The sequence below is a fragment of the Peromyscus eremicus genome, chromosome 20 (assembly GCF_949786415.1).
Source record: "Peromyscus eremicus chromosome 20, PerEre_H2_v1, whole genome shotgun sequence".
Lineage (NCBI taxonomy): Eukaryota > Metazoa > Chordata > Mammalia > Rodentia > Cricetidae > Peromyscus > Peromyscus eremicus.
Window position 1 is genome coordinate 11,198,951 of NC_081436.1, and position 22,680 is coordinate 11,221,630.

Consider the following 22,680-nt stretch of genomic DNA (forward strand, 5'->3'; position numbering starts at 1 on the left):
TATTAATATTTTACCTATACATGAATTTTGTTCAAGCACAAATAAAACATTTACTAGCCATTACCACACAAAGCATAATATTCAGTGAGTTTTTAACTAAATAACTGAGGGAATGAATAGCAAAGTTAATGCAAAATACTACATGAAATAGCATTAAGTATAGAACTTTGTTATTTGGTCTTTTGTCTCATTTCAGTGATATGCTTACAAGACATACACAGTAATGCCTTGTTGCTTACCTCATGATTCTCATGGGACTCCACAGAGAAAAGAATTACAGTGAAACTTAGCATCTCACGGCGTGCTGGTAAAGATGATGAGACGCATTTGCTTCATTTCATAAAAGGTTGATACTTAAAATCTGTCCAGACCATGAATCCTAAAACCTTATGCAAGGCTCCCCCCTAGTGGTCATCACTGGAAATAGCAAGCTGGAATCAAAGCGTGCTTGATTTTTAAAGGATTTTTTTTTTAATTAAATTGGATAGGAAAGTTCATGTAATAAAAATTAAATTTTATATCTAGATTTTTTTAGTAATAATGACTTCTATTATTAATTGTTTGCAGTAATAATTGTGGAAACATGATAATGGCAGTTGTGGCAGTTAAGACTCGAGAGTTTGTGTTTTTTGTTTTTTGTTTTAAATTTGTATACATCTTTGCTTTTCAGTGTTTCATTTACCTTAGTGGATAGCATAGGTGTGGCAGATGATTTTATGCCAATCCATGCTATCCCTCTACTAAAATGTTGCCCGAAATTAAGAAGAACATCAAATGTTATTTAAGAGATAGCCAAAGAGACATTTTTTGCCTGTGCAAGTTTGAGCAACAGATAATCACGGCCACCTGTGCCCTTCCCTCCCCACTGATGTCCCCACTGCCACTGTGTTTTCACTCTCTAAGCTTCAGGTGGACGTTGTTCCAACAAACCCAGAAGGCGGCCTAGAAATGAGGACAGTCTCTGGGAGATAGCTTAAACACATTCCTGATGCTGTCACTTAAATATCATTTAGTAGTGACGTTTGCCCCTGACTATTGAAAAGGGAAGACACTAAGAAACCTTTGCTGGACTTCTGGAGGTTCAAAAGAGAATTGCTCTGATCACTTACTTTGCAACAGTTATCGGGTTGTAAAATAAATTAAAACATTTAATTATAATAGCCATTCTTATCCTGAGATTTCATTTTTTAAAAGAATTCAACTCATTAACCTTTCTTTGAAGTGCTAATAATGAACATTTGCTAATGTGATTCAGTTGTGTCTCATATTTCATCAGAAAATACAGTTTTGGCTTGTCTGTTAGCGGATGGTAATCCCTTGAGTTGAGGAATCCCAGCGTGGGGCCCACAGCCCACAAACACTCTGTGGACCAGCCCAGGGTCAGCCATGTACTGACCCTCTGCGGCTGTCATTTACAGAGACAGTAGATACAGTCTCAACAACTCACTCCCCATCCATGCTCTCATTTTTTCCCTTTAGCATAACAACCATTTCTCTTTCCCTTCCTTTTTGAAATCCTCAGGCTCTTTTTTTCTCCCTCTTCTATTTTTTCTCATTCTTTCCTCCCCCCGCCCAATTTTTTATAGTGGGTATTAATGTCAAATAACATGGGGCAACTATCATTTTAAAGAATGCACCTAGGCTCCAAATGTGAAGTTTCACCTTAATTAGGGTAATTTATGCCCCCCAAATCTATTTATACAGACTTCCCTGAAGCTATAAGCTCTAAAGCTATTACTTCCCAAGTTCTGCTTGTCATTTTTCCAGATGGTAGTTCAGAAATTATTCAAGTTATTACACCAAATGATTAAATGAACTCAAAACTTTCCCTCTTTAAGATTTATTAATTTCCTGAAAATCAATAAAAACTTTGGGACCTGTCTTTCAAAAAATATCAAATAATGTAAAGAAGAATTATTAAATTGATAAAGACTATGGTGGCAATTTCACTCATGATAGGCAAGGCTATATTAAGAGCATCATAAAAGTTTTACTTAGAAGATTAAAACATAAAATCTGTTTTTCTCTGTCAATTATGTTCATTTTAAGTGTAGTTTTGGCTCAGAAACCAAATTTGCAAGTTTGCTATTGGTTTATGGTTATGGTGGCTAGTCCCAGTAAATTGCAAATACCTGGACTTTACAGTGACCGTGCAGGGGTCTATACCTAAATACTGAGAGGGTTGTGGCTGTGCATCTTTCTAGAATTGTCCCTGTATTGTTAAAGAAAGTCTTACTCAACTTCAAGAAGGAGCCCTAGACAAGTGAAGAGCAGGCAACCAGTCAATCTGAAGCATAATGTTATTATAATTTATAAATATTAATCCAGATTTCATGGGATGTAAAAATTCTGAAATATCCCACTGAGTTGATTCAAGCTACATTAACAGCTGATTTTGAAGTTAGTGTTTTCTTTCTTTTCCCCATTTTTGTTTGCCTTTGTTTTGTTTCTTGAGATAGGAACTGTCTAGCCTAGGCTGTCCTCCAGCCTTGAGAATCTAAGATTCTCTTGACTTAGCTTCCCAAGTGCTGAGGTTCAAGGCATACTTCCTGGATCAGCGTATTTTTATTTGTTGTTGTTGCTTTTCTTTCTATCATTTTAAATGTTAAGTGTGGGTTTCACCATCGTTCCATACATAAATATCATTGTACTTTGCTTATGTCCCCCACTACCTTACTCTCTGTGTTCCATGCCCTCTTTCTGGACCCCCTTCTACCAATGTAATTCCCATCCTCAACACATTTTCGTAATTAAGGGCATGTGCCAAACAGATACACAAGTTCCTAAGGGGTAACCTTTCCAGAGAGGACATGGAAGCAATGAGTGGGGCCACTTTATCCCTCGACGGGCCTCAGCAGCTTGTCAATACTCCCAGTGATGTTCGAGTAGAAGTCAATTCCCTGCGGTACTTCCCGGCAATCTCTCTACTCTCCAGTTGCTATGTTAAATTACAGGGTCTCAAGAATGTATAGTTTCCAGTTCTTAGGATTAACCATGTAAGCTTTTTCAAACCACACAGACTCCTTCAAGTCTTGAAACACACACATTTCATTTGATTTATCACCTCCACAGAACAAAATAAATAACTTTAAAATAATCATTAAAACCTGGATTGAGTTCATCGTTCTCTTTCATTCATATTAAAGTGAAATTGATGGGTCCCCTGGCACAAATTTAATAGAATAAAGTTCACATCAATACAAGAATCATACAATAGAAAGGGAAAATAAACCTAGAGATCAATACATACTTGACAGTATCCCTACCAAACTCTTTAATACTAGTCCTTTACAAATGTTTCAGAGTACCATGATTAATCTAAGAAAACTGAAAAGCATTTCACATAAATGTCACCTCATTAAAAATTAACATCTCATACAATATTATTATATTTCTGAATTTTAATTAATTATGTGTGTATGCACCTGTGAGTGTGTGTAAGCCAATGCACATTTTCACCACAGAACAACTTTTGGGAGTTGGTCCCCTCCTTCTGCTATGTGGGTTCCAAGGACTAAACTTAGGTTCCTGAGTCTTGGTGTCCTACTTACCTGCTAGGCTATTTCTCTGGCTTATAACTAAAGTTTTAGTGCCGACACATGAGAATCATTAGGATGTTAGTAGGGTGAAATATAAAACACATACCATATAATTCCTCTGGTAGTGGATATTTGTGTTTTCTTTGTTAAAATCTAACACGTAGCCATTGAAGGACCAAACAAACGTGAGATCCAAGGACGGGTCAAAGGACGCAGCACACTGCATTGTAGCATTTTCTCCAACAGTGATATCAGCGTTAATGGGGGCCAAAATGATTCGTGTGGGATCTGTATGTTTTTAAACAAAAAAAGAGTAGGTCACATTTAAAGACATCAGGAGACATCATATTATCTGAAAACCTCTGCTATCCCATCATGAATAAGCTCTGCGTGGACCTAAGACTGAATGTCAGGACTACTCAGCTCTTCCAAAGCTTGACAATGCAGTTTAAGGGTGGTAACAACTTCGGATCCCAAAGCCCATTTAACAAAAGTGGGCCAGAGTATTTATACCAAAAGATACAACCAACAATCTAACTACAGATTTCCAACCCCCCCCCCACAAATCCAAGTAACACAAAATCCAACATGACAAGCCTCCTCCAAAAATTATTAAACTCACATTAATGATCCCCAGTGACAGCAACATAGACGACAAGACAATCAATTCAAAAGAACAATTATGGATATGTTTAGGAGCTCAAAGGGGCCACAATTAAATCTTAAAGTGTAAGTCAATAAAACACAAACATTTGAATAAAACAAGGAGAACAAGTCAGGATATGAGGAAATACAATTGAAAAGAGATATAAATACTGAAGAAACCCCAAACAAAAATAAAACTTAAAATGAAAACTACAGTATGTCTATTAAAAAGTTCAGTGGAAAGCCTCACTAATAAAGTATGTCTAACAGAAGAGAGACTATCAGGGCTCGAAGACAAGGAAGAGGAATTGGATCACTCAGTCAAATAAAATAATAAGTTTTAAAAGACCCATGAACAAAAAAAAACGCAAAGTCTTTGGGACAGTATAAAAAGCCCTGTTGTAAGTGACTGTCTTCTGGGATAAGTGACCTCCATCTTTGATAGTTCAGCTGTACCTCTTGCAAATAATTGGCTATTCTGAGCTTTTTGACTATGTACACCCCTCAGAAGGGGTTGGGGAGAGTAATCAGGCCACTTGAGTATTTATCAGTTCCCTAGCACCTGTTATATACATGCTGTCTTCTGGCCATGGCAGAGCCAATGTAGTCATGACTTCATAGCAGCTGTGTTGGTCTTCAGTGAGGCTACACAAGCCTGAGCTTATGGGGCTCACTCTCTGCCTGTGTAATTATTGGCTACTGATGGGTTCTGGAGGACGGGCCATTCTTGTCTAGATGAGATGCCTGCCATGTTCCAACAGGTAAAGGTGCAAAACCGTGTTCACACAGATGACACAGGTCAGACTCGGTGGGTCTTAACACAGTAACAAACCCAACCACCACCACTAAACAGCAGTAACAATGTTGTCAGACTAAGGAGGGGACTTTTAGAGAGGAAGAGGGTAATGGGGGAGGGGTATTAGAGATGCGGTTATATCAATCAGAATGCACATTGTACATGTGTGAAATTGTAAAAGAAAAAACCTCAATAAAAAGATTAAAGAAGGAATAAAATCCAATACATTCTGATCTTCTCTGCAAAGGAATATGATGTTTTCATATCCACTTCCAGTAACAATGCTGCAGAGGAAGAAACTTGCCAAGAAGGCTTCCAAAATGGAAATTCATCAATACATTGAATGTATTAGAAGCTTAGTTTTGAATGACATATATGTAATCCTATATAACTTAAGCATAAAAATTGTAAAAATCAAATAACAAATGATTCCTTACTTGTGATCACCAGAGTCCCAGTGCTATTAGCTTTCCCCCTATTATTTTCTGCAAAGCATGTGTATACTCCTCCATCATTCCTTGTAATATTATTGATTTCCAAGCTACCATCTTCCCATATAAGTATTCTATAAAATTAAAAAATACACAATTCACAGAAGTCATTTAATAACATGCATTATTATTGGACTGTGCATTATAAATGCTAATATTACATTTTATACCAGTTTCTTGGTAAGACATTATTTCAAGCCTAAGCAGTCTAGCATTTGTCTCAAGTGTCCTCTCTGGGCATTGGTAGAGTGCTGGGAAGCTAAGTACATCATTTCCTTACCTAACTGCTAAGGTCCTAAGGCAGATTCATGTGTACACCTATGAGGCCAGGTTAGCTGTTTCTATGGGGTTTCTTGTGATGTTCTTGACCCCCCTGGCTGGTACAATCTTTCCTCCCTTTCTTCAGCAGGATTCCCCAAACGTGGCCCAATGCTTGGCTATGTGTCTTGTATTTTACATTGTCTTATACTTAAATATTAAATACTGTTACCTCTTCTACTTTCTTTAACTAAATCATTTTCTAAACTTTATCTTCTATAGTTTTTAAAAGCAACAAAACTATTTGTTCTTTTTAAGGACAGTCTGACAAAAAAATCACAATATCTCTATCTTACTAATCAATGTTGAAATCCTACTCCAATGTGAAATAAGATTCCCTTCCTTCTCCTTCATTAGGCAGCTCTAACTTACAGCTTATTTCAGAATCTGTTTTAAAATAACCAATGAAGCATTGAGATAATGCAACAACAAGTCTTTCTTTGTTACTAAAGAGGACTCAAAACCAGGCCTCTTTCGCCAAATATGAAGAAATGTGATGAACCACTGTCCCATGCCCTGCACAAAAAACCTGGTCACTGTGCTTTATGAAGGCCACAGACTTCAGCCTGATGCTGTCTCCACCAGGAATCTGTGGACTTTTCAATGAGGTCGATTCTTGTAGACATGAGACTCCTCTTAGAGGCACTTTTGGCCAAAGCACTTTCGTAGGCCCCCTCAGTCTCTCTTAGAACTGTGCAGAATCCAAATCTGTTCAATCAAATCATCTTGCCTCTTCCTTCACACTCTCCATGTCTGAAATCAGCCTGCACCTCATCCAATGTCTCTCCAACTCCCACCCAGCTCTGTCTCTATTTTCTCTCCCAGACATTGCTTCTAATAAATGTCACTCTTAGACGGCTTATCCTATCTTGGCATCTGGCTCTTTGTACATGTTCCCACAATACATGATATTGATGTGTCCTCTAACTTCAAGTCCTTGTCAAACTTCTACACATCCCCCATTTAATTATTTTGCAAGCACAGAAATAAAAATCACAGTCAAGTAACAGTGAAAAACCTATAACATTTTCCCCAAACCCATACATACTAACATTAGTTTACATATATATGTATTTCTATATAACCATATATGACATAGTATGTGTTATATGCATATACTATATATAAAATATATGTACTTTAAATTGATTTTTATCATGTTCAAAGAGTTCTATATCATACAATGACATTTCAGTCAGTGCATTTTACTCAGTGATATGATTGCATATAAGTCCTATGAGACTATTATGGAATCCTAAAGCTCCTATCATCTAATGGTGCTATAGCCACAGTAGCATCACATGCAAGGCATTGGTCAGGTTTGTGTATGCTGGAGCTAAAGACCCCCTGCCCTGCCAGCCCTACAAATTGTAGTACACTCACTCAATCTTGGGTACCACATGACTCTTGGTCACGACAAATGACTGCTTCTGCCTTGCATACATGATCTACTTATTCCTTCATATACTTCTTCACAGAGTGGGAAAATGGAACAGACACGCTGCAGGCACAAGAGTCACTGTTTTGTTGCACTACTTTTTATAGCTATATTCATCCAGATAATACTATATTTATTCTTAATGAATGTTGTTTAGACTTAAATTTCAAGCAATTCATATTTGTATTTATTATCTACAAATACAAACATTTACATATATATATATAATTATTTACAACATTCAAAAATTCTTGCACATGAACACTTTATTCCAAAGTGATTGTTGACACTGAGCTGCTAATGAGTTAAAGTAGCAATCATAAACTGAGCTTGTAGACTCCATGAGGAAGCCATGAGGCTGACTTTAAATTCTTAAAGACACTAAGCCCAGAGACATCGTAAGAGCTCAGGAGCCAGTGAACGTCAGCTCAGTCCCAGTCTGACCTGACCTGCTGCTGTTGACAAGCCACTCCGTCCCTTTGCTCCATGAAAACTTGGGTTTGGGTGCAGCCTTGGGTTTGCATTCAATGATAACTCTTCCTCCTTTAGCAGCCAAGATCTTTTTCTTCATGGGATTCATTTCAAAAGTTGGAGCTAAAGCTACAAGGTAAACAAAGGATTATCATTCTCTTTTTGCTAGCAAACCCAAATATTACTTCTATATTGCAGCTCCTTTTAGAGATCAGTAATCTAAAGGAAGGACTGAGGTAAATATGATCAGTTATAGTTGATGGGCATTTCATATATAACTTTTTATTCAGTAATTTAATAACATCTGCTCAGTTCAAATGGACAATTGCTGATAATTTTATCAATCACTACAGATTTTAGTTTAAATCATATGTTATGTACCTGTTCACCTAAAAGGCATCTTGAATTCAATCATTCTGTTTTAATGTTCACAAGGGAAACTTAGTGAAAAAGATGGAGAGAACTCTGTGTACAAATGTTATATTAATATAAATTTTCACATATGCTCACAGTCCTTCCACTCAGTATACCTCAAGATACTAATGGGAGAATTGCAATCTACTAAATTGGTACAATTTTTTTTATGGTGTCACAGGTAGTTGACAGGTAGAATTAATATTTGAATAGGAAAACTCTTTTCAATAAATAATGGAATCCCACTTAACTGTCTATTCACTATGCACCAACAGAATGCATACACTCTTTGAGGAACAAATCCAGTTCTTCAGAACCTACGTACAGACAGCCAGGAGAATAGTGGACCCAAACAATTGGTTAAGGAGCACATGACATAGCCCAAGTTCATCTTCAAGCTGTAGCTCAGAATAGTAATTGTGAAGTCAAGACACGGAGTCTTATAGCTGGTAACCCCAGTGAAGGTATGCTCTATGCCTTTCAAGTTCCTGTCTAGTTCACTGCTCAATCACCGTGGCTATTAGACACAATGTGTTCCAGCCATCTGCAGCCCGTCACTTCTGGGGACACTTTTCAGGCTGGTGTGCATTTGACTCCTTATCATTTAGTTTAGTGATTCTTAAACTATAACTGCCTATCAAAATCATCTGAGCATCTTATTAAAATGTCTGCTTGGTAGGTAGCTTGATGCTGGGACTGGATTATGCACACGTAACAAATTCTGAGTGTTGCTACTACAGCAGCTGCTCTGAGGAAGTCGCTTTTTACAGCAAATATTTAGTCTATTTCATTGTTCCTTTAGTGTGAATTTTAATAACTGGCAATCCGTAAACATGTAACCAATGTGTGTCGTGCATCTAATAAAAGTAAAGTGACATTGAATGTGAGCTATGGATACTCTTTCAGCATTTTATACGTTTGCTATGTTTGGAAAGGATACTGACCTAGGATCTTGAGCTCGGCGTTTGCATAAATGGATCCGTATGCGTTTTCCGCTATGCACTGGTACATCCCAGCATTATCAAAAGTCACATCATACAGTCTCAGTTCCCCTTTGTGATACTGAAGAGTAAGAGAAAAGGCATGGCTTTGAGGAACATGGATGTAAACTCTCCATCCACCTTTAGGTTAACGCTGAACATACGTTGTGTTCATCCACTTCCATTCTCTCCTAAGATGCACAGACTGGGGTTTTCATGGCATGGAGAAGACTAACCCACTTACCATGCCCAGTGGCCCTTGTTCTATTCATCTTACAGAGCTGAGAGTCCACTTTTTCCCCTTTGGACCAGCTGTGAGATTATAGTGGGAAGGTAGAGAAGGGGCCCAGCGCTGCCACTTGTCAAGGCTAGGGTAGGACTTAGCGCGTCTCTCTTACCTCTGTTTCTGTGGGGTTCAGGGAAACAGTGGCAAAGAGGGGACAATATGAGTGGACATGGTTCAACAGGAAGGGGGGAAGTGGAACACAGGAAAAATAAGGAAAAAAAGAGAGAGGTAAAGATACGATTACAGAAAGCTATTGAAACCGAGAGAAGTTACTTTTGTTTTTCAAGGAAGATTTCTACTTCAAGGCCCAAGACCTCTTACTGTAGCCACCATTCTGTGGCTGCCTGAACACGGATTCGGGGACAGCCAGGCACTTCAACATACTTACTGCATATCCATTTTTCAGCCATCTGATGGTCGGGATGGGCTTCCCTGTGGCCACACAAGGCCAGTAGAGGTCACTGCCTATGTCCACCTCGGTGTCATTGATATGCTCTACCCATTCAGGAAATGCTGCAAAGGAGGAACGTTACAAGTGTCTCAATACCCATCATAAACTCAAGAGGCTAAATTTTGCATTTTGTTAGCTCTATTCTGGCCAATATATCAGATGTCGTATGTCTGCTTACACAGGTCTGTATTATAAGGTCAATATTATAAAAAAAACATATACTATCATAGAATAAGATGAATGTAGTTTAGTTAGTAATTATTTATTTTTATGTATGTGTATGTGTGTGCCTGCATCCTAAAGGCCAGACAGCACTGGGTCCCCTGGAGCTGGAGCTATAGGCAGTTGGAGCCACCTGAGATGGGGGCTGAGAACTGAATTCATGTCCTATGAAAGAGCAAGGGGTGCTTTTAACTTCAGAAGCATCTTTCTAGCCCTGTTAAATAGTGTTTTTAATTTACCAATTTAAAAGCTAATTCAAGATAAATGCTAAGTTAATTGACTTGTCCCTTATAACTTGAATCTTTCAGATATCCCAAAATTACAATTGGGATTTTTAAAAGAGCTATGCCTCAACTGGCTATGATATATATATATATAATTATAAGTATTATATTATATATGATATATTATATAAAATATACATGTATTTTCACCTTTTGGATCAAGATTTAGGACTTTCTACATTCTCCATATTACACATTATCTTCTAAATGGAGCTTTTGTGTATTGACCAATGTAGCATCTTATTCCAGCTATAAAAATGAACAGGGCACTTTAATACACTTCATATAGCATCTCCTTCAGTAGCTGTTATTGGGGAAACTCTTGCTTGAGTGAAATGGACTTCATTCTCAGTTTTTATTTTTATCTATGTGGTTGTTGTAAAAAAAATGAAAAAAAGAATGCTAGAAATTTCCTCAAAGGAAAAAGAATGTTTCTACGTGAAAAAGCAGTCTTGTTAAGTATTTCAGTTATCTAAGCAGCCTAGACAAATATAAGTAAATAGTATAAAATAAGAAAAGGAACACAGAGAGAACTCTTAGGGGAGAAGACCATTTTATTTCCTTTTTATTGAAAATTAAACTTTGTTTTATATCTATTGTCTCTAGAAAGTACCATACACATCTTATTACAAATGTATATGTATGAAACCAGAAAATATTTTCTGAGCTCCACAGACTATCAATATTAAACCAACACACAGATTAAATACATGTCTCTTTATGAATACTTTGTAGTATACAATCTGATTTGCTTCTTGTTTTCACTAACCATTTGTTGTAACATCTGTGAAGAACTTTCAGAAGTTGAATGCTGGTGAATTTTCTAGATGAGTACACGTTTTATGTTGCACAGAATCTCTTCAGTACTTTAATGACATCTTTGCTACCTTGTTCCCCCAGAGTGACACATAGATGTCACAATACATAATACAATGGTAAAAATAAATAATAGAATCACCACAGCAAACTCTGTATGTGGTTCCATTACATAGTTTTTGAAGATAGTTTGCTTAAACATACAAAATTAAGATATCTTTCTAGTAAAGGAGAAATGAAGCTTTTTTAAATGACCTCATAAAAATACCTGCTGTCACATTAATCCTTTCAAAGCCTTAGGTATTTGACAGTTCAGAATTTTACTCTACTGAGAACCTGAAGTTTTCTAAATGCATTGAAAAAACCTTATCTATAATCAATGGACCCAGTGCAAAAATGGTGATATCATTCAAGACATTCAAGCAGCCCACAGATATTTTCCTTCCATTGGAAGCCATTTCACACACACTAGCTATGTGTCATGTTAACGAGGTTAAGCCATTGGATAGTCAAGTCTGTAGCTCAGGGGACATATCTAGATCTCTAAGGCTGTGGATTTTTAAAATTGTGTCCATAGATGAAACCATAGAAGGATACAGAGAAGGTCAATTACTGATTCTGATCACTCAGTGTGAAAATGGTGTGGATAGGAGGACTGTGAAGGGGACATGAGAGTGGTACGTGTAAATGAAGTGTGGGGTCAAGGTGCCAAGCACAGAAAATGAAGCAGAGAGGAGAGGTGGATAAGTGTGGCTGATGATGCTGTAATATCTGATCAGATAGAGCTGAGAAATGATCAGCTATAGCAACCGGATATTCTGGGTGATTATAGAAGAAAGGTTTCAGTAAGAAGTAATCTTTTAATAAAAATAAAAAATAATAATTGAGTGAAATTCCCTTGGAAGATGTGCACATGAGAAAATTTGAAAAAAAAAGTACTCACGAGAAAAACATTGGAGTGAATTAATACAGACTACAACTGGATGTGGAGACAATCTTTTTAGACTTCAGATGAGTCTGTCAAAATTTATGTTTGGGAGAGACTAGCAGAAGATAAACAGAGCATTAACCAGTGTTGAAAACACAGCAAAACAGCAGGAGGCAGAGACAAGTGATTTGCTGTGGTTTTGGGGTCAGCGTGGTCTAGATAGGGAGTTACAGGACCACTGGGACACAGAGAGAGACCCTGTCACAGAACAAACCGACAAACAAAAAATCAGAATGAATTTACTGAAACTTAGTGTTAACTCCATATTATGGAAAGTTACAATAGTGATTTCATTCTCAAGAAGTTCTGAGCCTAGAGACATGACTCAGTGATTAAGAGCATGTGTTGCTCTTGTAGAAGACTTGTATTAAGTTCTCAGTATGCACGTGGCATTTATCACCATCAGTAACTACAGTTGCAGGGGATCTCATACCCTCTTCTGGCCTCTGCAGGCACCAGGCATACATGCCATACACATAAATACATGCAGGCAAAACACCTATACACATAAACAAAATTTAATAAATTTTATGAAAAAATTAAATTCTGAGTTGCCGAAAAAAATTCTGTCTTCCTAGATATGCTTACTCTGGTGGGTGAGGATCAAGGACTTGCACCAAAATAATTTTGTTAAAGTAAAAAGAGATGATTCCTTACACCAGGGGTTCTCTAGCTTCAGTAACATGAACATCTGGGGATTTTTAAGAAATGTGTATTCTGAAGCTCCCAATATTCTTCAGAAGTCAGAAATTCTAAGGAAGGCCCAACAGCCAATACCTTATCAAGTCCCTCAGGGAATTTTGAGACATATTAAATCTTGCAAACCACTGACTCAAACTTTAAGCCATAATGCATAGGTTCTTCTATAAATAAAGATACTGAAGAAAAGAGAATGATAGAAGATTAAATGAGCAACATTGTTTTTAAATTATCAACAACTATCAATCTATTGATATCAAAAGTATAAGTTCATACTGGCTGTAACTCAGAGTTGTAATGTAGTTTGACAAAAGGTAAATATCTCACTTATCTGAATAATATAATATATATCACTTCTTTTAAAACTGTCATTCTATGATAGTTCTTCAAGTATGGAAATGCCTTTGAATAAGACATTGGTAGCACTCATAGAAAATTAAAATACCTACCTTGCACATAAATTCTTGCCTGGTGTTTGTCCTTTCCTCTAATGTTCTCAGCCTCACATTCATAGATACCTTCATCTTCTAACTGGATGTTGAAGATCTTGAGGACAGCCCCTGAAGTACTTATCTCAGCAGTACTAGGCATTGGTTCTAGCACCTTCCGCCATCGGATATCAGGAACAGGACTTGAAATCGAAAACACAAAAGCTCAAGATCCACAGTGTTTAAAGAAGACGGCCTGGCATTTATAGCTAAGCACTTATGTCACTTATTTCCTGAAAAGGCATAACACCTACTGTGTTTCTATGCATGTCAATGAAAAGCACAAGCATACTTACTTTCCAAGAGCAAAACACTCTAAAGTCACATTTTGGCCCATCATGGTATATATGTCCTTGAATTGCACTACAATATCAGCAGGATATGGCTTTGTTGTTCCTAATATTAAAAAAAAAGAAAGAAAAGAAAACAAGACACTCATAATATATAATTCACTATATATAAATATATATATATATATATTCCTTTTTTTAACATCATGAAATTCTGTAGTTTAGAACTGCATCAATATGGACATTTTTCTCTACATCATTTGTCTCAATATATAGATTTGTTTGTTTATGTACAATGTGTGCAAGTATGAATTTCATCACACATTCTGATACCTGTAACTGATCAGACTAAGTCAACTACAAAATTTCAAGGTCTCTTTTTAGGGGCTTCAAACACGTATAAAATACTGTGATCAGTGCTTATTAGGTGCTTGAAAATGTTGGAAAAGAAGAAAGAAATGGGAATACGAAGAATGCAAGGGAAGAAAGAGAAGAAAGGGAGAAAAAGAGGTGGATTGCGCAAAGAGAAAGGGAAGAAAGAATTATCCTCAGAAACTAAGGAAATGGAGTAAGAGAAATGACAGAGAGAGGCCATTACCATAACATAATCACTCTTACTGTGCGAGGGCTAATATTACATTACAGATATTACATGTCACTATTGTTCAGTCCTGAAATATGTACTGGTAGAAGCAGGCTCCAAAGGGCTTCATGCAGTATTAACCACCAAAGCATGAGTGTGTACTTTATACTGCATAAAATAAATAAATGAACATACCATGACAATACAGAAGACAAAACAAAATAATTAGTCTGAAAGAGTGGTCAGCAAATAAGGAATTCAGAATTTCATAGTGGCTATGGGAATCTTAGGCAAAAATGGAAACTGAATTGAACCAGTTCTTGACAAAGCTCTAAGACGATGCAGAGAATTAGAGAAAATATGGAGGAAGTCAAACAATGTTAAAATATATGACCTAAAGATCAGCTGAATGCACAAAGCAAAAGGCCTGAGAACAAGGTATTGGATGTTTTGAGACCAATTTTGTCAGTGAGTAAATGCCAGTGGGATTTGGTAAGAGGAGTAGTCTAGATCTTACCTTTGGCTCAAGGTGAGACCTTGATAGCAGTTTAAGGCTTCTGGAATCAGAATTTGCATTTCATGTTTTTTTCTGAGAACTTCTAAGTGGCTGACATATGATTTAATTAAAAGCCACAAAGTTAGCTGTTCGGAACATCAGAGGAAGAGAAGAACTGGTGCATGCAAATGTTGCTGGTTAGAAAGCACAAGCAGTTACAGCCAATCTGCATGAAGAGTACTAGGAGGAAGAGGGGGCTTTGTGAGAACGCAATGGGTATGTTCTGAACACTTCACATCCTTGAGAGTTCTGTGGGACAAGTCCAGGGTGAAGATATAACTAAAGCCTGAACATAAGAAAACATTAGAGATGTGAAAAATCCATTCACGTGACCACGACTGAAAACATGTAGTTTAGTGAGAATATCTAGAAACAACCAGAGAGAAACATGAGAAAGAGGAACATCTGGTGATTCATGCTGTATAAGACACGCCAGAAGAGGGAGGTGAGCCTTGAGAAAAGGAGAGGAAAATCCTTGAGAGGCAGACGAAAAATGTCAAATACCGAAAAGAATGGGGTCTGAAAAATGCCCTTCAATTGAATAAATATGAGTTTCTTATGATTATTCCAGATAGCCTTCGTTGAATAGGAAAGAACATGCAGAATGAGAAGATCAGATCCTGAGAGAGTGCAGGAGAAGAAGTGATTTGGGGAAGTCCGGAATCAAATGGAATGTGAGCCAGAGCAGCTGAAGGGATTGGCTGTAGAAATCTGTCCACCACTGAGACAGGAGGTAAGAAGATGTGTAGAAGGTGGAGGGGAAGTGCACTTGTGAAACAGAGTAGGAAAGGTAATCCAGGCCCCTTTCCAGAGGGCACATTGAACCTTGGAAACAGTGAAGCCAGAAAGTCAGTGTTTGCTGAATATCAATGATGTAACTGTTTCCTGACAAGGAGAAGGGACAGGGGAATGGATGCCAGTGGCACTGTGGCACTTCACACATTTATGGGAAGAGAGGAAGCAAACAGGTCAGTTTTGAAGAGTGCATTCACTACTGCTAACATAGCAGAAGAGCTAGGGTTAAGGTGGGATCAGAGAAACACACGCTGTGGTGTGATAAAGCGCACCTCAAGTAGTGTGCATGTTCAAAATTTATGGAAAAAATTTTCAAAGTTTAAAATGGAGGTGGAGTATGACCCCAGCACACAGGTTACAGTAACATATGCTAATTACTTAAAGCAGAAATGGCAATTATTTATATTTATTTGTACCATGTAAATAGTTCCTTAAAATCATCAATATCTTTTTCTAATTATGTGATTACAAATTTACTATCAAGTGGAAATGGTCATGAAGCAAAAAGCAGATCCCAGATATTTCCATGGTAATTCTGTGGGGGCCCTGAACTGATAAATCAACCCTCAATATACTTCCTAATCTAGAAGCAATGAATATGAACTCAGCCATTTTAGGATAACTTTATGAATGAAATTGAACTTCAAATGATAGAGACTAAGTCATCCACCCTGCATACTCTATATGCTGCCCTCCCCAGGAAAACAGCAGATCATTATTATAAATGTACTATAAACAGATAACTATGCAAAAACAGAGTAACAAATAAGATACTTACGTTCAGGTATTGGAATGAGAGGTATAAATTTGCTGAACACACTTTTTGTAATAGAAGGACTGGACACAAAGCAGGAGTAGTTGCCTCTATCGGAAGACTCAACGTTGGCAATGTAGAGATTGCCATTTGTCTGAGACACAAATCTTCGTTTATCCATTGTGATAAATACAGGAAATTCATTCAGGAGCCAGCGGTAGCTAAGATCATCTAGAAGAAAATATTGCCCACTAAATAGTAAGCTCTTCTTTGTAAGTGAAGATTTTGTTTCCTAATTACAAACCAGCATACAGTCTGTCAGAGGTTATATATCTATCAGTAAATATTGGAACTTGAGCCAGAATACATTTTCTCATAACTACCATATTTTCAAGAATATAATTGTCATAGTAAATAATTGAGTATCTCTTTCTGTATCTATCAATGATCTATCTCTAGCACTTCCCAGAGTTTCAACATTCTTGCTTCCATTTCATTGGTGAATTAACTGAAATGGGTTAAACAACTTTCACAGAGTGTTCATGACTGTTAAGGAGAACTGAGAATCTGAATGCAGGTCTGATAGTTACACAGCTCATAGTATGTCTTTCCTACTCAAATGCATAAATAAGCTCAAGGCAACTCAGCTTATTGGCTAGATCTCTGGTTTCAGTGCTTCAAAATTGTCATATTAAAAAATAAAAACCACAGCCGGGCAGTGATGGTGCATGCCATTAATCCCAGCACTCAGAAGGCAGAGGCAGCAGATCTCTGTGAGTTTGAAGCCAGCCTGGTCTACAGAGCAAGTTCCACAACAGGTTCCAAAGCTACACAGTGAAACCATAAATAAATAAATAAATAATTAAATAAAACCACACAAATGGAAGAAAAGCATGTTGCTGGTTTTCTCAATATTAGGCAATATGTAATAGAATTATCTTTAAAAAATAATTCATTTTATTTGTGTGTGCCTGCTGAAATTGAAGACAGCTCCACCAGGGACCCACAGCTTCCATATTTGGCTGAGACTCAGGTAGGTGAGCTTTATTCTCCTTCACATCTTCCATTCAAGTCTCTCTACTCTTTCTCTTAAACCTGCTGCCACCCAATTGGCTCAGTCCCTCCTCCTAGCCCACCGTCACCCCATGAGACTAGGTCTTTAGGCGGGACTCAGGGTCCAGGGTCCCCTAGTTTTTCTCCACTTCTGCTTCTGCCATTCCTTCTAGTGCATCTCCATTCCTTTGACTCTGGGTGGAACCACAGAATCACTCTAACCAGGGACCACACAGCCACGTTTCTTGGCTGGGAATCAGAGACACCATAGTTCCCCACACGCTGATGGAACCCATAATAAGCAATGGCTAACCTAGACAAGAGCAGATATCTACTTCAAGAATTACTTCAAACATGGCAACTCCAGATGCCTATCTTCCAAAACATGAACATGAATACCCATGACAGTATGCCTCCTCCAAAAGTCAGCAACCATATTGTAATATGCCCTGAGAAAAGCAATTTAACTGAAGGGCATTAAAAAAGGGCATCAAAAATACCAATTATGAATATTTTCCAATGACCTTAAAGCAGATATGAATAAATATGAATGAAGTCCATGAGAACACAGTTGGAAGAAATAATGAAAACAAATCAAAACATGAAAGTAGAATTTAAAAAACAAACAAAAAATAGAATTACTAAAGAAAATTCAAACGAAAAACTAAAAATAAAGAACAACAAGATATCAAACAAAAATCTCAGAGGTCAGCCTCACCAATGAGGTTCAAGACGTGGAAGATGGTCTGGAGTATGGAAGACAAGACAGAGGAAATGAGTAGCTCAGTAAAAAAAAAAAAAACCACGAAATGTAAAAGAAAAAAAACAGGCTTAAAACCTTTAGAAAATCTGGGATACCATGAAAAGACCAAATCTACAAATAACAGATATAGAGGAAAGAGAAAAAACCCAAGCCAAAGGCACATAATATATACATATATAATACATATACATGCATATATTAACATAACCATAAAAGAAAATGCCCTGATCTAAAGAAATACATTTCTATCAAGTAATGACAGGCATACAGAATTCCTAATAGGACCAGTAAAGAAATTGCCTGTCACAACACATAGTAATTAAAAACACCAAATGGACAGAACAAAGAAAAGGTATTAAAAGCTACAAAGTAAAAACAAAACAAAAACAAACAAACAAACAAATCACATATAAATACAGACCCATTAGAATAACACCTGAGTTTTCAATGGAGACCTTAAAAACTCAATGGGTCTGGATGGATGCTCTACAAACTCTGAGATCACAAAATCTGGCCCCAAGTACAATACCTAAAAACTATCTTTCACGAAGTTGACAGAGAAAGAAAAACATCTCATGATGAAAACAAATTTAAGCAATTTCCTTGCACTGATTCGACTCTACAGAAGGAACTGAATGGAAAATGTCAGTGTGAAGAGAAGATTAGCTACACCCATGAGGACACATGAAATAAATATTCACAAAACAGTTCATCAAAAGAAGAGAAAACAACCACACCATAACAAAATAAGATTAATTAATAAACACTACTCATTAATAATTCCCAATATTAATGAATTCAATTTCCCAGTAAAAAGACACAGACTAGCAGATTGGACGAGAAGACAGGATCTTTCTTTCTGCTTCCTTGAAGACACATACCTCATAATCAAAGACAGATGTCACCTTAGGATAAAAAGATGGAAAAAGATATTCTAAGCTGAAGGTACCAAGAAGCAAGGAGGCATAACCATCTCAGTAGTTGGCAAAACAGATTTCAAACCAAACCTAACTAGAAGAGATTGATATTTCTTCTGAACTACATAGTCATTAGAGGGGAAAAAAAATCCACCAAGAGATCATTACTATTGTAAACATCTATGCACCAAGCACACGGGCACCCAAGATAATAAAAGAAACACTACTACAGTTAAAATCAGATACTGACCATAACACAATGACATTGGGTGACTTCAATAGACAGGTCATATAGAAAAAACAAGCAAACAAACAAAAAATGCTCACGTTAATAATGTCATAAATCAAAAGGACCTAGCGGCATTAACAAAATATTACCCCAGACAATAAAGAATATAATTCCTTCTGAGAAGATCATGGAACTTTCTCTAAAATCATACAAAACTTCTTCAAAATTATATTAGGACACAAAGCAAATCTCAACAGATACAGGAAAATTGAAGTAACAGCATCCTATTTGACCACCATGGGGTAAAAGCTGGATATCAATAATAATAAATGGCAGAAAGTATACAAACTCATGGTAGCTGAACAAATAACTACTGAATAAAAATCTGGTCAAGACATCAATTTAAAAGGAAATTAAAATCTTTCTAGAATTGAGTGAAAATAAAAGGAAGGAAGATTGTCAAGGTATCCTTACTTGCAGATGAAATTATTATTTTATACTAAAAGATGATGAAAAAGTCCACCAAGAAGCTTCTATCGCCAATAAATAATTTCAGCAAAGTAGCAGGATGTAAAATAAACATACAAAAAAATCAGTAGCCTTCCTATTTAACTTTATCCCAGCAAGAGAAAAACTTGTATAATAAACCATTTAAGGCACTAAAAAAAAAAAAAAAAAGAAAAGAAACTGAAGACGACACCAGAAGACGCAAATATATCATACTCATGGATTGGTAGTATTTACCAATTATGCAAATGGCTATCCCACTGAAAGAAATACACAGATTTAATGCAATCTCAATCAACACAATTCCAACACAATCTTCAAGAAACTGGAAAAAATCTTACACTTCATGTAAAATACAAAAAAAAAAACCCAGAATAGATAAAATAATCCTAGATAATAAATGAAATGCTGGGGATATCAGCATCCCAAATTTCAAGTAGTACGTCAGATTTATAGTAATAAAAAACAGCACATTCACTACTATTACATTCATCAAACCCATAATCTGGAAACAACCTAGATGTCCACCAACTGATGAATGGGAAATAAGAAACCATGGTAACTTACACAGCAGAATATCACCCAGCTGTTAAGAAAAATAAAATTATGAAGTTTGCATGTAAATGAATGGAGCTAGAAAAAAATATCCTGAGTGAAGCAACAAAGATCCTCAAAAACCAAATACTGCATGTTTTCTTTTCTATTTGGATGTTAGATTTTAAACTTTAGATATGTGTGTTTCAACGCGAATAACCACAGAGGCTATGTAACTGGAAGAGATCAGAGAGCGGGGCTGGGAGCTATTCTGAGGAAAGGGAAATAAAATATAGTGTTATAAACAAAGGAGAAACTAAATAGGGGGATTTAATAGGCAGATGAATAAGAGTGCAGGGTAAAAGGGGGAATGTTGAGAAGGACAACTAACAGTAGAAGTCTTTTGAAAACCATATGGAAACCTACTACTCCAGAAGCTTTCTAATTTATATACATATATGGAAGAAATTTAAAGGGAATCATAATGGAGGCGGCAATGTCCCAACTAGGTGTTCTGCACCACGAAGTAAAATATCCAGAGCCAGAAATGGATTATATCTTTCTGAATAGTTTATCAAAGGGTTCCCAATAGACCCTCACAAACACAAGAGGGTATTGACAAGGCATTGTATACCCTCTACAACCTGACAGCAAAGTCCTACTGCTGAAGACACAACTCACTTATGTCACAGAATATAGATAAATCAAATTGTGCCCAATTAGAAGCTTCATCTCTACTTACTAGCATTTGTGGTGCTGGAAGCTACTTTTCAAGCTACTGGAAGAGAGAGTAATCACCATCTCACCTAGCTACCAACCCTGCAACCTACAATAGAGACCTACCTGCAAGATATACTGGAGCAAATAATGGTGCAAACGTAATGGAAGTAACCAGCTACTTTAAAAAAATTAGATTGAAGGTCTGCTCCATGATAAAGAATCCCTACTTAACACTACTAAAATGGGCCCAAACCTGAGACTAATTAGGTGATGGCACTAGGGGGAAACGTCCTGGACAGTTTTATGTCAGCTTGTCACAAGCAAAAGTCATCTGAAATGAGGGAGCCTCAACTGAGAAAATTCCCCCCATGAGATCAGGCTGCAGGCAATCCTATAGGACATTTTCTTAATTAATGATGGATGTAAGAGGGCCCAGCCCATTGCGGGTGGTGCCATTCCTGGGCTAGTGGTTCTGGGTTCTTTAAGAAAGTGGGCTGAGCAAGCCATGAGGAGCAAGCCAGTAAGCAGCACCCCTCCATGGTCTCTGCATCAGCTCCTGCCTCCAGGTTCCTACCCTGTATGAGTTCCTGGACTGCCTTCTTTTGCTAATAAACAGTGATGTAGAAGAATAAGTTGAATAAACCCTTTCCTTCCCAACTTGCTTTTTGGTCATGGTGTTTCATCACAGGAACAGAAACCCCGACTAAGATAACATACAACTAATATTCTGCTAAAGAAACATAGCAATAAAATTATTCCTAATGATATTCTGATATGTACTTAGATCAGTCCCTCATTCAGCCCTCATCAGAGAAGCTTCTTCTTGAAGTAGATAGCTGACATCAAGTCCCACAAGTAGACAATGTGCAGACAATGATTGGCTTTGGAGCACTCAGCCTTAAATGGGATATGTTTACCAAATGTCTGCTGTCAAAACTCAGAAATCTATGGGGAAGAGGAGGCAGAAAGATTATAAGAGCCAAAGGTGGTGGATGTCTCCAGGGAAACAGCATCATCCAGACACAACAGGACTGATACACACATAAATTCACAAGAATTGTTATGACATGTATAGGCTCAAATCAGAAAAAAATCCAAGAAGACAGAAAAGTGGACTCAAGTCCCAGCTCTAAAAAAGAAGCTATTTGCAACTGATATCTGATGGGAACGGGAAAAGAAGCTAGCTTTCTCCAACAGCATGTTACTTTCACTTGATACATCAACCACACTCCAGGGTTGAATAGTTGACAAACATAAAATCTATTCTACATTTTTTATGTGTGTGTGTGTGTGTGTGTGTGTCTGTGTGTGTGTGTGTGTTTTGTTTTGGTGCTTTTTGTCTTTTTTTTTTGGAGGGGGTGTCTTTTGACTTTTTGTTGTTGTTTTTGTTATGAGAGAAAGAGACAGAGAGAGAGGGAGGGAGGGAGACTATGAAGCTGAATGGGTAGAGGGTAGAGAGACTCTAGGTTGGGGAAGTGGAAAGAACATTATAAAATATATTTGTGCTAGTAAGGGTTTCTATTGCTGTGAAGAGACACTATTACCATGGCAACTCTTCTGAAGGAAAACATTTCATTGAGGTGGTGGCTTATGGTTTCAAAGGTTTAGTCCACTTTTGTCATGGCAGGGAGCATGGTGGCATGCAGGCAGACA

General features: G+C 37.2%; 1 protein-coding gene across 1 annotated transcript in view; it reads right to left on the reverse strand.

Annotated features, from left to right (window-relative positions):
• Cntn1 (contactin 1) overlaps window positions 1-22,680 on the reverse strand; it is a 132,489-nt gene that overhangs the window by 90,462 nt on the left and 19,347 nt on the right. The window contains exons 6-13 of the mRNA XM_059247464.1: window positions 16,329-16,535; window positions 13,623-13,722; window positions 13,288-13,469; window positions 9,767-9,891; window positions 9,057-9,174; window positions 7,677-7,827; window positions 5,418-5,545; window positions 3,646-3,827 (exon numbers count right to left, since the gene is read on the reverse strand). Coding sequence (XP_059103447.1) covers window positions 3,646-3,827; window positions 5,418-5,545; window positions 7,677-7,827; window positions 9,057-9,174; window positions 9,767-9,891; window positions 13,288-13,469; window positions 13,623-13,722; window positions 16,329-16,535 — 1,193 coding nt within the window. The remainder of the gene's footprint in view (window positions 1-3,645; window positions 3,828-5,417; window positions 5,546-7,676; window positions 7,828-9,056; window positions 9,175-9,766; window positions 9,892-13,287; window positions 13,470-13,622; window positions 13,723-16,328; window positions 16,536-22,680) is intronic.